Here is a 15448-nt window from a genome sequence, read left to right as displayed (position 1 = left end):
AGATTTGTAGCCACAGCCTGGATCAGATAGATGCTTAGGGAATGTAATGAAACAGGTAATTCTTGTAAATTAAAATTTGGAGTTTGAAAGTTCCTTGGCCTAGTGTAAGTCCTGATGGATTGTCAAAGAGCTGAAATGCAATAATCACATCACACTCATGTCTGGTCACATCCCCAAATAAATGGCAGTTTTATGTAACCAGAGAGGACTTATCCTGCTGAATATCTAGTCATCAGTTACCGTAGTGGCGGAGCACAAAACTGCTGCTTTACTTCTGAAGAGCTGTGTTTGGAAGTGACCATGAAAATGCTGCACCTGGCTCAAATCACCCTACCTGTTAATGAACACATTGTGCTCATTTTCCACAAAGTCAGTAGAATGTTTGTCACTGTCAATGTTCAGCTGTTAAGATTATCTATAATAGTCTCCATGGAGCTGATAGCTCTACCTTTTTACCTTGATACCCTTCTCAAGTTTTAATTTACATTATGGAGAAATGAAATTGCTGACCAAAAGGAAGGGCTTGGTTGTGGGTTGGTTTTGCTTGGTTTGTGTGGTTTTGTTTTTCTGAGCATGGAAAAAAAAAAGGACTGTGCCAAAAAATGGATGTAAGTGGTGAAAATCTGTACTGTTAGGGACCTCAGTTTGCTTTGGTATCATTTTGACTGCTAAAGGTACAATTCAGTTTGGAAGCTGAACTCTTCCTCCCTGACCTTCACTCACACCTGTCCAAAAGCTCTGTTACTTTTTAGTAGTTTTCTTAATTTGTCTGCAAGAAAAAATACTGTATTTTATGATAATTTACCATCATGATGGGATATACACACTTAAAGCTCAGAAGAACAGCCCTACCTGTAGTGCTAGTGAGTGGTCAGATCTATGGACTGACTACCCATACAAATCACCACACCAAAAATGTAAAGATATAGCCACATGTGGGCAATGTGGTCACTCTGGTGGAAGAAAATCTCTAAATAATGTAAATACACGTTGCTGGCCCCATTCTGCCTCCTCCTGATACCTCCATTCCGTGGTGGATCGACTTGCTTGTGTGCTGTGTTTCGCTGATCCTGTTTGCCCTGTTGCAAAACCCTGCAGGATGTGTCTGGTGCACAGGTCCAGCACCAGGTCCACTTGTGTCCAACCAGGTGACCAAGTCAGTAGTCTCCTTAGATCGCAAACACTTGTGCAAAGCCTGAAGATCATACTTGTTGCCTAATAAAGAAGGCAACATCCATAAATGCAATGCAAAGCCACTTGTGGCTGACCGCTCCCTTTTGAAGTTGTGCTGAAGGTGATGTTTATGCAACAGAAGGTCTGTCGCTGGGGGTCCAGTCTTCCTCATTCCATCTGCATTCTATCGCAGACTTGGCATCTTCCTTTATATAACTGTGCTTACAAAACCTGGATGAGATGATAAAGCTAACTGGAGCACTGTAAAATTCATTTAAACAAACCTTAGTAAAATTATTTCAGATTAAAAGTGATACAGAGGCCTGGGGTATTATGAAATTAAGTGTTTTCTTGGCTCAAACCTCTGTTGCTCTTTATAGCACGTCTTCTGTAATGCCCATGTTGTTAAATATTGTAGTATTAGGTACTTTAAAGCATTGAAGGGACATCCTTCTGTTTTTTATGGATGGAAATATAATTAGATCCTGTGACAAAAGCTTAGCAAGAGGGGCGGCTATTCAGTCTTATCCAGTAGAAGCTGTCAGAACATACGGGTCTATTTTTCCAGTTTTATCTGAAGTACTGAAGGAAATTGGCATTCTCAATTATTTCTAATGTAAAATAGAGCAGAAATAAACCTTCCTTAATCCTCTGCAGGCCATGATTTAGTAATGAATTTTATCAAATTTGTGTATGTTCAAAGAATAAAGCAGAATACTTACAACACAGAAAACAAAACATATTAATGTCAGGAGAATTCTGAAAGTTATTTTTGTGATAGAAAAGGATGTTGTCCTTAGTTGCTTTCTTTATGAAGGCTGGATGCTGATAGGCATTTCTGATTTAAAAGTGCTGTTAGGATAAAATTTGTGCTATTCCTTATTATTCTATCACCAATATCCTCTTTCCTTCATAAGAAATGGATATTTTACGTCATATGCTCGTATAATGACAGCTAACCTCCAGAGTTTAAAGCTCAAACAAAAAATTGACCTTTATGTTGATTTCACAGATTTCTTACAAAGATTTTTAAAGAAAAGTGAGATGAAGTCATCAGTGTGATACATAACTCTAAAAAATTCCACGTATTTCAAACTGTTTGGCATTCAGTGTCTGGTGAAAACTACACAACCAACCCTAGAACCAAAGTAAACAGGCCATTGGATGAAAAGAATAAAATAGTCCAACTAATTAAAATCCAGAACAGAATAAGTAATAATGTACCAAATTACAGATATACCCATGTCGATAGTACTGGAAATACCAGTGTTTTACTCTATGGGATAACTGTTGTAACAACAAGAAAACAGACACATTTATCTCCTCCTTTTTAAATCGTATCAATAAGGGATGTGGGGGCTGTTTATGGTTGGTTTGGTTTTTTTTCCTGCTGGGTAAGAGTAAGAAAAAATGTATTTGGGTTAGAAAAGAGGAAAATTGCAATAAAAAAAAACCAAAAATCACTGTGTCACAAGTGGTTGCTTTTGTTCATGCTGTAGAACAGTGTAATCACATCAATGGAAACCAGGCTTTGTGCTTTTGGAGTTTGTGCATCTCCTCAGCTTCTAAAATGAGGAGATTCCTTCCCATGAGACAAGGGTGACCTCTGTTGTTCCCTCCTGTTGGTACCAGCCATCATGCTATTTTGTCATAGCGTCACACACTATTTCAATAATGCACATTGAAACAAGCTGGCAGTTATCAGGAAAATATGGGCTGGAGTGTTGCGTTCAAGTTTCTGGCCAGGAAAGGATGTGTCTATTCTGCACCCCATTTAAGAAAGTTTAGTTTGAGACTTTCCTCTCAAATGGCCCCCTGGTCTGGCTACCAGGTTTTTCAGCTCATAGCTGCGAATCACTGCAGAAAAGAGCAGTTACAAACATTTTAAACCACACATAATAGTATCACCTGCAATATATTATGAGAAAAAGCTGCAGGTATGATTATGGAGGAAGTTGGAAGAAAAAAGAAAAAAATAACCTATTTTGAACAGATTCCATTCCTAAAACTGGAGTTGAGATTTGAAAAAGGTGTTAGGTTGCACAAACTTTTTATTCCCCCTACGATGCTCTTTAAAATGCTTCTTTTGGTGTGCTTTCATGCTTCAGTGACCCAGACTTAATAAGTCTAAATAAGGATGTTTTCCCTAGTGCAAGAGAAATGTCAGTGGTTTTAACTGCTTTACTGTTGTTTGTTTTACCTCATTAAACTGTTGGTCCACCTGTTTCTGGAAAGCCATTACTTAGTAGAAGTGTAACTGGGAATCTCTTCCTGTCTATCACTGACTTAAGGTTACTTTAAGCAAGTCATGTAATTTCAGCATTTCACAAACAGCTGCAGTGACTCAGTACAAAAGATCCATCATACGGCAATTAACAGGAGTTCCTAATGTCTGTGAAATACACTTTTTTTGTGCTCCTTTCTGCCTGAGAAATGACAAATATCACTTCAAAAGGTATAAATGTACTTAGCTGCTGTATTTATGCTGATTCCTGCTAACATGCCGAAAATACTTATTAGCAAAGTGATAAATCTGTTTTCCAGGGTGCAGATCAGCCATAAAAATGTAATGCAAAAATAATAACTTCAAAGTATTTACAGCAGATGGAGCTATACATTTTGCTTTGATCATATGTTCCATGATATTCCAAGGTAAACGGTACAGTTTGGCAAGGACAGAGAGCTGCCAATGGTACCGTCTAACCAAGGAATGGAGTTAGACACTAAAAGGCATTTAATAAATTACTGCAATTGACTCTCCTGGAAATAATCCTTGTAACAGAAATAGCAACTCAAGAAAATATTATTAATGTTTATTAGTTCCTTAATAGAAATCACAGCTCAAATCTAAGTCTTTGTTCTATCTGCCTAGTGATCTGAAGGTTGTCCTGCCCCTGCTGGCTTTGTTTACCCATCGGGTATAATTAGTGCTGAAGACAGAACGTGGGTTTGATTTTGTAGAAGGCACAGAGGAACAGATACAATTTCTAAAGCACGATACTCACAGAGAAGCGCTGCCACTCCATGCCCCATATGCTGCTTTCTTTCTCTGTGTTTATCCAGTTAAGATGTATTTTTCAGGAGACAGATCATGGGGCTAGTTCTGAAGTGTATTGCATCTCTGTTGTACTTTATTTTCCTTTTATCCTATACTGCAAAGGGAATTAAGGTGGAGGGGGAGGAACACAGTAAATGTGAATCAGTACTGCATCTAGTAATTTACTAATCCACTCGTCTAAATATTTACATAGAAATAGGCCAGATAAGCTGAATTGTAAGAACAGTATATAATTCCAAACAACTGTTAATCTAAGCTTTCTCATGGCTTGCCATTATAATGCCAATTTCTATGCATTAATGAATTAATAAATCTGTTTTCTGTTTGTAGACTGGAATAAAAGTTGAGATTCTTCCCCAAAAATTAAAAGTAACTTTTTGGGTAGATGGGGAAACAATGCACTTTACAAATTTCCTGTGTTTACCAAGATCTTCTCTGCTAAAAAGTGAATATAGTTTCTGGGCATGAAAATGAATACATAGATAATATAATATATACCTTATATAGTATATATAATAATATTGAATAAATAAAGTAAGAACAAAATGGTGATCTCTCCTGAAATGAGATGTTTGAAGATTTTTTTTGGGGGGGACAAGGACAAACCCACAGATAACAGATTATATACAGGAAGCCTGTCCATTTATTTCAAAATTGGAGATTTTATAAAATAAAGTGGAACTATTCACTAGTAAATACTATTCTTATTACAGCATAACGGTTCCTAAAAACATCTGCTTTTCTGGTGTACCAACTATACAGATTATTTCTTTCTCACAAAAGTTATCTTTGAGCAACAAGTGCAAACATTCAATACAAACCACTGATTGAAAGCATCCAGAAATGTATTTGAAAGTACACAAAAATGCACCTCCAGCATTTGTTCTCATTTAAATAGCCATCATTGGTCACCACTTGCCAAAGGGCAGCATGTATTCTAAATATTACATTCCTTACTTACAAATTATTTCTTCAGGATAAAAGTCCCTCATTAACTCTTCAGCAAACTAGCTCTCTAGATTTCAAACTAGATTTCATTTTAAACTGGAGAACTTTAACAAGAAAGGTAAAATGCTTTCTTCAGCTTTTTGCACAGCAGAATACAATAGCACAAAGTGGTATGCCTACTAAAATATGTTCTGTTCAAGACAAAAGCAGAAGTTGAATTTTTTATTACAATAAAAATAGACTTATTTGACTTGTGTAAGTTATTTGGCATTAAAAAATAACTGTATTATTTCTCTCAAAAAATGAGCAGCATATAAGTTGAAAGTTACTTGACTTAAATCAGACCAGTCATTTCCAAGTAAACACTGGTGATTTTCTGTTACAGTCTAGTAATGGCCATGGATCTGGACGCCCCATATGAATTGGTCCTTGGACACAGAGCAAATCTATTCTGTGAATCAAAGATATTCCAGGAAGGTTCAGTGAAACTAATGAAACTACTTGGGGAATAAAATATTACCTGATCTGAATGCAGCAGTGAAGGCCAGGATCTAGCCTCTCTTGGAATGGTCAGTTTTAGTACTTCTTACTGAGCTAAAATTAATTACTTTTATTGCTCCTTCTAGCTTTCTAATGAAGGAAGAAGTATATAAATCACCCTGGGGCCAATTTTATGTTCCAGAGAAACCTGGACATTCCCTTCATGGTGAGAAAATAACACAGTTCTTGTTTTCCAATATCAGCAGTGGCAGCTGCCTGGAGTCATCAAAAGTGCCACTGAGGTGGAAGGAAGTTTTATCCATCTCACGTTTAGAGGAGGAAAGAAATACTTTTATGTTCCACAATTCAGTTAAGATAACCCTGAAATGGACATGGCACTTGAAAATACAGGGGTTAATGTTTCACTCTTTGTGGTCTCTAGAGTTGTGTCAAGCAATGGACAGAGTAAGCAAACTATCCCATTCGGAATGTGACTTTTCCGTATCATTTAATGTACATGTACCTCTCATCCTCCTGCAGGAACAGCTTCACCTGTTATGGCAGTGTGCATGGGAACAAGCCATACTGCAAGTCCTGTCTAGATACAGACATGGAACATGAACCATTTTAAGTTGGGCAGCTGTAAATTAGTGTTATCAGTGGTACGCCCAGGGGAAGAATTTTATTTACCTGACAAAAAACTGCACAATGTGGAAATACAAAAACTTTAAAGGTTTGTTTTTTTTTTTTTTTAACCTCCATTGAGATCCACTACTTGGAAAACAGTGGGCAGCATGTTGTCAGGGTCAGAGCTTTCGGCTGTAGTGGTTTGGGAACTGTCACAGCCACACTCCAACCGGTAACCTCACCTTCATCTTCCAACCATTTGTTTCCTGCCACTGTTCTCTTAATCAAAAATGGAAGTAGATGTTAAACTTTCCACAAGAAAGAGAGGATGTATCCTGCAGAATTTAGGCAAACAAATACTATGCGTACAGAGGGGTTACCTGAAGTCAGTGGCATTGTTTCTGTACACTGGAATTGAGGGGATCCAGTGCTAATGGCTTCAGCTACCTCCTGGCTTATGTCATTAAAGTCAATTTAAGTCCCCTCAGGGCCAGATCCTGCAGTGTGTGCTTAGCACACAGATGCACGGCATTGACTTCCACAGAAGTAGAGGAACTGAACACAACTGGATGGATGCATTCAGGTTTTCGCTTGGCAAGAAGGGACTCCAAGTACTTAAACCTGGCATAATGCACTAACTATTATCTTGTTAGGTGGCTGAATATGATACCATATACACTGGCCAAATTAATCTTTTAAAGCTTTGATTCTGTGGGGACTGGTGCAGAAAACCCTAAAAAACCCACTGGCTATTGCATGGTACCCCCATAAACTCAGTGGCTCACTCCTTGGATAAAGAACTTACAGTCATACTGAACTGGAGTAAATCGACAGTCTCCAGAAGATCTAGAGGATTTAAGTGTGTTTAGACACCAAATACCAACATGTAGAAATTTCAGCCTCAGGAAGTTTTAATGGAAGAAAGTAGCTTAATCACTCAATATATTTTGCAACATTAGCTGAAAGTTTAACATCACAAAATGACATATTGCTATGCAGCTGTAAGAGTCACACAATTGTATTCAATCATTTCTCATGTTTTTTGAGTCTACTGTTCATGAAATCTCTTCTCCTGTTTGGAGTTTCCAGTTTTAAAATGGATGACACAACCAATGCATAGCTTAATGTTCATTCTCATGAATCATAATTAATAAATAGTGATATCACATACATAGAATTTTACAGGTACTCTTAAAATGGTTTTACAGTTCTGTTAAATATATAGATAAAATAATCACTGCTATATAAAAAATCATTTTAAAACAGCTGAACTCTCAAGCTCTGCATAAAATTCTTTAGACACATTCATTACAATCTAGAAACTCAATAAAAATACATTTTAGAGCTCAATCCATCAAAAATATTCATGGCATTGAAAAGTGATTGTCATTTTTTTTTTCTGTAATCTGCTTTCCCCATATTTGCATTGATCATTTCCAACAATTTGGCAAAAGCTGTATTCAATTCAGTTTGTAGATTATGTGACTCTTTAACTCATTTTGTCAACTCTAAGACATATGCCCCATAAATGTTTAGCAGGAATCTATCTTTACTAGCATATCCTTCCTTGCACTTTCTATAAAACCACAATAAAACACTTTGCTGTTAAATTACATGACTACAATAACATTGAACCATTCTGTTACAGTTGTCTCTCAGACTTCAATGATGCTTCTGTGAACATCAAACATCCTTTGTCCAGCAATCCTCAAACACTTCCCAACACTCAGACTTCACAATACTCTGCTACCCACACAACTCAACATTGGGTTCTAGATACAGTCTCAACAGATCAGTACCCTTCTACTGCTAAATCAAAGTACCAAATGCAGTCTGTTTGAGATTAGCACTTTTTAAAAACCCAAGCAAAAATTCAGGAAAAACTTGCTTATTCAGACAGTGCACATATTTGTTGGAAAATGGATAGATGAGAGATTTCCCACCAGCCTTTAAAACCTCTGCTACCTCAAGCCAGTTGTTTAGCCAGCAAGTTAAAACAGGCTTTGCCATAGTGAATGCAATCAGACTTTGAGCTGCTAAGCTAAGAATAGGACACAAAGTCCAGCAACAAGCCATGTTTTCAGAATGGGGCACTTGCATCGAGGGACTGGATTTTGCAGAGTGGAAGAGGAGATGCAGGCTTACTAGTCAGTTTAAGTGGAGGAAGCTGCTGGCTATGCAGATGTCATTTTTTTGCAGTTCCGAGTAATGGCAAAAATCCTGAAGAGTTCAGTCTCTTTTCATGCATAGTTGACTACACCAGTAAAATCACTTAACTCTTTACCCTGGATCTTCTTACCCATGGAAGGGCTAAGGTAGACTACTTGTGTTATAGCAAAAAGCAAATGAACAAACAAACCCAAATACAGAAAGCAACTTAATACTGACTATCATGGACTAATCTGGGCGGCAGGGGAGTTCACCTGTTTTGCAGGGAAGAAGCAATGCCCCATCTCTTCACGGGATAAGCTGGAAATCATACTTAAGTTTAAACATCAGGTGGGATGATGAAGACAATTGCTGGATGCTGTTTGACATTTAAACTGCACATTTAATTCACTGTTTCAATCACTGTTCATCAGTGGGAGGCAAGAAAGCAAGCCCTGGCTTTTCCCCCTCTTGGAAGAAAATACTGTGTAATGAAACTGCCAGCATCAGTGCATTCCCATTCACTTTTCCATTCTTTAAGGATGTCAGTTGTTTAGATGAGACGACCAAAGAACTCCTCATTCTGATTAGTTTTCTTGGGAGGAAGGCGAGAAGACAAGAAGGGGGCTTATTTTATTTAATTAAACTTTGCTAGCTGTAAAGTTCTATGAAGAGACTGAATTCAACTCCAAATAATCTCTGCCGAAGACTAAGAAACATGGAAGAACCAGAGAATGAGGTAGAAAGCCTGAGAAAAAGTTGTCATAAACCGAAGTAGCCTGTGAAGGCTGGCAGATAATGAAGAGTTGTTAACACTTTCTTCCAAAAAAATGTACATTGCTACTTGCTGCTATTAAATAGCTGCCATGCCCTAGCCTGGTATTCACTGGTTTTCAAGATGAGGATATAAAGTTTCTTGCACTAATTTTTGTTCTTTCAGAGAAAAAGCACCAGCTCTTCAACGGTGTATGTTTTCTTTTGGAAAAAAGTATCAATGTCTTCATCGACAAGCACAAATACGTTCGTGCATCACAAAATCAGATGATTCAAAATGCTGAACATTAGCAAGGTGAAAGACGATCTTTTTTTACTTATGTTGATTTACAACGAATTAAGTTGGGAAGTTTGGATCTGTTCCTCACGAAGCACAAAGGGTCTTATTTTTAGATTCACAGGGTGAATCCAGCTCTAGTCAACAGTGATGGGACAGAATAGAAAAGATTCCAGCATTCTGTTGACTGAAATAGATTCAGATTTTTATCTTCAATGTTTAAGATCTCCTGCCATGCACTGCTGCTATTGAATTTTAACTGCTGCTCAGAAGAGAAATCCCAGGGAGACATAAAACTTAAAAAGAAGAATGAAGTGTGATGGACAGTTAGGATTAGCCCAGCAGATGACATGACTGAAAACAGGTTTTAAATACCTGCAAACACATTACTATATATTCAGGACACCAGGTACCATTAGGTCAGCTGAAAACTAAGCCAGGGCAGAGATAAACCTTATTCTAAAACAAAATATGTAAAGCTTATAGCCACATATTGTAAGTATCACTCCATGTAAATTATTGAACCCCTCATTTATGAAGAACATTACAGTCAACCTTGTGAATTTTCAAGTGGAACCAGCAACATCAACATAATCTCATAAAGCATACTGTGAAACTAAAACTGTGCCGATAAAAAAGAGTGACTTCACCAAAAGTCACACAGAGAAAAGTTACTGCTATTCAATTTAATTTGAAGCCCTCTCTTCTATCCTGTAATGCACGGGAACACCTCCCCTGCAAAAGTCCTAAATCAAGTATCCTAAAGGGATCCCCAATGTGGACAAAATATGACAAGATGCAGAAGTGGCTCAACTGTGTCTATGGACAAGCCACGAGAGTCTCTTCAGTTGCACTAGGAAGTCCGTACCAGCTGTCAATGTTTCTCTGTATTTAGTTTTCCATCTGTCATCTCTTTCTTTATTGATTTGGGCACTTAAGGGATATTGCTAATCCTTTTACCATGCCCTTGTGCCTTTAGAGTAGCCTCAGCAAATTAAGTTACCTATAATCTTTTGTATCTTCAAAAAAGAGAAATCTTCACATCATCTGCCAAGTAAAAGCAGTAGAAAAAAGGAAGCAGAAGCAGCCTCAGAAACAGTGAGGTACCAAAACTAAAACCATGGTATCTAAGTGTCCTCAACTTCTTTTCAAAGATGGTGACCATCAGTAACATAGAAGAAGTGTATTTCTTCAGGTATTCTCTACAGAAGTTTCTGGTCTAAGATTTCTCATGTATTCCTAAGCAGCAGCTAGCATGTTTGTTCTTCATGCTTCTCCACATCCAATTTATTCCTACGAATTAAACATAACAAAAGGTGCAGGATAAAAATTAATTTAAATCCTAAAAAAAACCAAACTCCCCTACCCAAATAAACCCTCAAACTGATTTTGTTGCTCCACTGGATTGCCATTGGAATTGTGATCAGTTCCTGAGGTCAGCATGTTCCACCACCTGCCGCTCTGCTCTACCTCCAACTCTCTCAAAGAATTTCATGGGAAATGTGTAAAAGCATTTCCAGCCTTGCCCTTGCATCCCTCTTCCACAGCTGTCAGGCCCTACATAAGTAAATGAAGCCAGAAGAATTATTTTTGAAGACTAGAGCTCTGAATTGTTCATATTTCTACTGATAATTATCTGGTTTTATTTAGCATCTTATAAAGCAAGGCACAAATGTACAAAATCGCATCTACTAAATCAGGTAATTTTTATATATATTTACACAATTACCGTAATATAAAATGTGCTTAGACGCTGTCATAGCACAACAGTAGAGGAATTGAGGACAACCTGATAATAAACATAAATACCAGGTCCTATTAATATATTTCTGTTTGTGCTTCACCTGAAGGAACATATTCATATGCAGATACACAAAGCAATCCAGACCTCGTCCTTTATTTTTCCACACCTCACAGAGATCAAACTTTGTTGCTAAGAAGCTGTGGAAGGAGTAAAAGGCAGTAGACCAGAACCCAGAAGAAAATGATGAAGTAGAAAATATCTGGCTGCTCAACCATCGTAATGGCATGAGTTGGTGCTGGAGTCTCACTTGCTTCCAAATCCTTTTTCTTCCTGAAAACAGGAGAGAATTTGGTAAGAGACAGGAAAAAGAATTAATATATACTGTAATTAATATACACTGTTAATACATAGTGTAAAGATCAGAGGGCAGACTAAAAGCACTTTAAGGGACCGTTTCAATCTGGTCAGTTGGAGTCCAAGCTAGATTAGGAGGTGCATAATGGGATTCAGCAGGATGTTCCCTTAGAAGCCCATGTACAAGCAATTCATCCTCTGAAAATTCTGGGACAAATTTTCAGGTAGTTTAAATAGCTGCCATTACAGTACAGTCCTTTGATCTAAGGTGATTTCCACTAGTCAAAAATATGCCCTTTTATATTCAGAACAGTAAACATAGCTCTGGGCACCACATATCACACTTTCACAATTTTACTTATGCAACATATCTGACTTGATGTACTTTCCCCAAATCATCTACTTTAAAAGCTTCTCATGTCAGACACCAGAAAATTGAACAGAAAAAGCTCACGACTTCCAAAGACCAACTACTAGCAGTTGGGGTTTTGTAGGACAACCCCAACATTTCAACTTTCCAAAATTCCAAAGCCTGATGGACTCTGCCAGCAGCACTGAGCTCTCACAAAGACAGGAAAAGGTCTTATTTTAAAAAGGCACAAGATGGTACACTTATTTTGTAATTTTAAAATACTATACAAATCACCCTCTGGTATACTTTCTTATATCTGCTTTTGGAGAAAACTGGGGTTTTGCCTATTTTAATGAGTCCTTTTTCTGGCTTGGGGCATCCTACTTGCTCAGATATTATACTGGATATATACCTAACTATTACAGAAAACTTGCTAAATATCATCAATCTGCAAACAGGCATAACTGTGGCAGCTATTCATGTATTTTTTTAACAGAAGCATGAGACGAGGACACTGGATCCCAATAGTATTTTGTGTGTTTTCTGCATTTAAATGCAACCATCGTTTTAACTAGAAGTTCTGGGAGGTACTATTCAATATCAACTGAGAGGGAAAACCTAAAGCTATCCTTGTTATAGATACAGACACCCTAATGCCAAAGGGATACACACTCTGGGTTCAGGATCTATCACCCTAAGTCTAAATTAAACACACATACAAATTATAAAAACTCATGGCTGCTCTAACAGAGGCCAGAACTTCACTAAGTATTGTCTTTCCCTACTACTGACCACAATAAATATTGTCCTGTAAGTCTTCCAAACCTGGAAAGAGTTATCTCTGCCAGAGGGCCTCATATTTGAAGTCCTCCCAATCTTTTCTTGGCTGAAATATCCACCATGTGGGGAAAGTGCTCACAATCTTGCTTCGACAGTTGAATCTTTCCTCTCAAGGGGGAGATGAAGCAATAAAGAACTGTTCTATAGAATCATTGATGCATTTTGGTTGGAAGAGACCCTCAGGATCAGAGAGTCCAACCACAACCTAACCTAACTCTAGCACTAAACCATGTCCCTAAGAACCCCGTCTAAACACCTTTTGAACACCTCCCGGGATGGTGACTCCTATCTTACACCTGTGGGAAATATGAACTTTGAGCTATTACACAAGACATCCAATCAGTGTCTACCATTACAGTTAATTTTCATTTCCCTTTGTAACATTGTTAGAAGTAGCTAGGAGTTACTAATTCCTTGCAAAAGGCTTTGTCTGAATAAGTATGACTCACCTGATGACTGATGGATTTTCACTTACATCTGTCATCTTCTGCTTGTTTATATCACAGATTTCCTTAAACAAATCAGGAATAGATTATGTAAGAAAAAAAAAAAATCAGCATTTTGAAAATATCGTAATTGTGTGGGTATTTTATCCAGAGTATGTCTAACATTTTCTCAAATAAAATGAAACTGTACTTATAAATTTATTCCCTGCCAGCACATCCATGACTGCAATCTGGTGTGCACACAGAAGAAAAGAAAACATTGTGAAATAAGACTTTTTTGCTTTCAACTCCTATTATTCCATTGAATAAAGCTCCCCTTATTCATATGTATTTCTAGTAGCTCTGACAGTGTTGCAAAACTAAAGCATCTGTGTGAAACCTCCCTTTCATTGAACATTAGTGGCAGCATTTCTTTAAAACTTCAAGACAGTCAGAATTTTATTTTGTGCTGAAAAGAGCCATATTCCTATCCTTGCTCAGTGAGCCCCGATTGCCGATCACGTCCATTCCTTCAGACTCAAAAAATAAAAATCCAAAGCTCAGTCGTATAGTGTGCTCTCAAGAAACCAGTATGAATTACATCTGCCATTAAGGATGCAGTTTCACATTACAACTAAAATTCTTTTAGGGTTAGCTGCTGCTATGGAGATAATACACAGCTACTATGAAGGACCAGGGAAAGAACTGGTGCAGTTCAAGAGACACCCAGCATGTTTACAGGGACACCAACAAACAAAGAGAGAATGCACAAACTAAAAGGCACTGGAGGAGCACATAAAGGGAGTTTCAAAGAAGCAAAATATTGCAGCTCTGCAGTTATAGCAAAGTTAAGCCTGAAAGTTACAATAGGTTTAATTGTAGTGCTAGGTACTCTGTGGTTTGTTCAGAGTTCAATAAGGTTCAGTTCCATGTATTTAGGAGAGTCGAGTAAAGCTTTTCAGCTATGCCTGGTTTTGGCACTAAAATTATTAGAAGTCACAGGGCTTTTGTATTATCACAGAGCGTTATTTATACCAGAGAGTCTTTTACAGTATGTGAAGTTTTGGAGTTGAAGAGAAATAGAGAAACAGAGATAAGTACATTTCCACATACTTACCTCCTCAGAAGGATTAGGAGATCTTTTTCGGAGGCAAATGTTGGAATCACTTTCACTGGTTCTGAAGTGTATGTAAAAGCAAAGTGTTAAAATTAATAAAGCTAAGTTTTGGGTTAATTTCATAGAGAGCCACTGAAATTGCACATGCTACTTTTACACTATGCAAAACCATACGTGTTGCATGTGTTATAATATAGACCTGCTGAGGGGAACTAGAGAAATTTTTTTTGTCTCTTTTTGCTTTGCTTCCACATGTGGTCTTTGCTTTTTTTCATTCAACTGCCTTTACCTCGACCCATGAATTTTTCATCTTATCTTCTTCCCCATCCTGTTGAGGACAGGGAGTGAGAGAGTGGCTTGGTGGACACATGGTGGCCAGCCAAGGTCAGCCTACCAAGCTCTGGTTCACTTGTTCACAAACAGAAAAAAAGGCCAACAAATACCTACTGGAGTGAAGCAATGTCAGGCTTCCATATAGTGTTCACAATGCACATGGATTATTTAATCTACATTACAAGGCACTTTTTCTGTTGGAAAAAACCAGTTATAACACTGCCATGTTCAAAATGCACTAGGGTTTTAGTTAGGGTTTGTGTAGCAAAGTTTGTACAGCAAGATCAAATCAAGTCCCATTGGCACAGAATCACTTGACATGTTTCAGAGAAATACAGGAAGAAGCCAATGAGTCCCAGTGCACTGCTCCTAAAAGAAGTCTACAAGAAACGTCCAGTGGACAGACACCCTTCAATAGACCAGGCATTCATGCCAGTTAGGTGTATTTAAGACAAAGTTAATGTGAAATACCTGGTAAACTCCTGACAATCAGCCATTTCTTCCAGTTTATCTTGTGACGGAATAGTTGTGGCAACGTCTGAGATCTGCAGGTCTTCTGCTTTGATAATATTTTTCTCTTCTTCCTCCCTATTACTATTTTTTTCTTGTCTCTTCATGGCTTTTGATAAATCCTCCAGATCTTCTTCTATGGCCTGTTGAAATTAAGAAACATTTTGCATTAGACAACAAGACTGATTCCCCACCCTTCCAAATATCTTAGTGGTGCAGCCTACTCAGATGCTAATTTGCATGTAGTATGAGATTGAAAGTCTTGATAAAGAGAAAAAAAAAAGGCAA

At 37.7% G+C, this 15448-nt stretch overlaps 1 protein-coding gene across 1 annotated transcript in view; it reads right to left on the bottom strand.

Annotated features, from left to right (window-relative positions):
- Positions 1-11405: 11405 nt before the first annotated feature.
- CLMN (calmin) overlaps positions 11406-15448 on the bottom strand; it is a gene marked incomplete at both ends in the record, with an annotated part of 70496 nt that continues 66453 nt past the window's right edge. Inside the window, 4 exons of the mRNA XM_080345564.1 lie at positions 11406-11559; positions 13225-13286; positions 14318-14378; positions 15122-15303. Of these exons, the coding sequence (XP_080201690.1) occupies positions 11406-11559; positions 13225-13286; positions 14318-14378; positions 15122-15303 (459 nt within the window). The remainder of the gene's footprint in view (positions 11560-13224; positions 13287-14317; positions 14379-15121; positions 15304-15448) is intronic.

The sequence above is a fragment of the Nesoenas mayeri genome, assembly GCF_963082525.1.
Source record: "Nesoenas mayeri genome assembly, chromosome: 5".
Classification (NCBI taxonomy): domain Eukaryota; kingdom Metazoa; phylum Chordata; class Aves; order Columbiformes; family Columbidae; genus Nesoenas; species Nesoenas mayeri.
The sequence above is the reverse complement of the archived record's forward strand: the minus strand, read 5'-3'. Positions and strand labels throughout refer to the sequence as shown.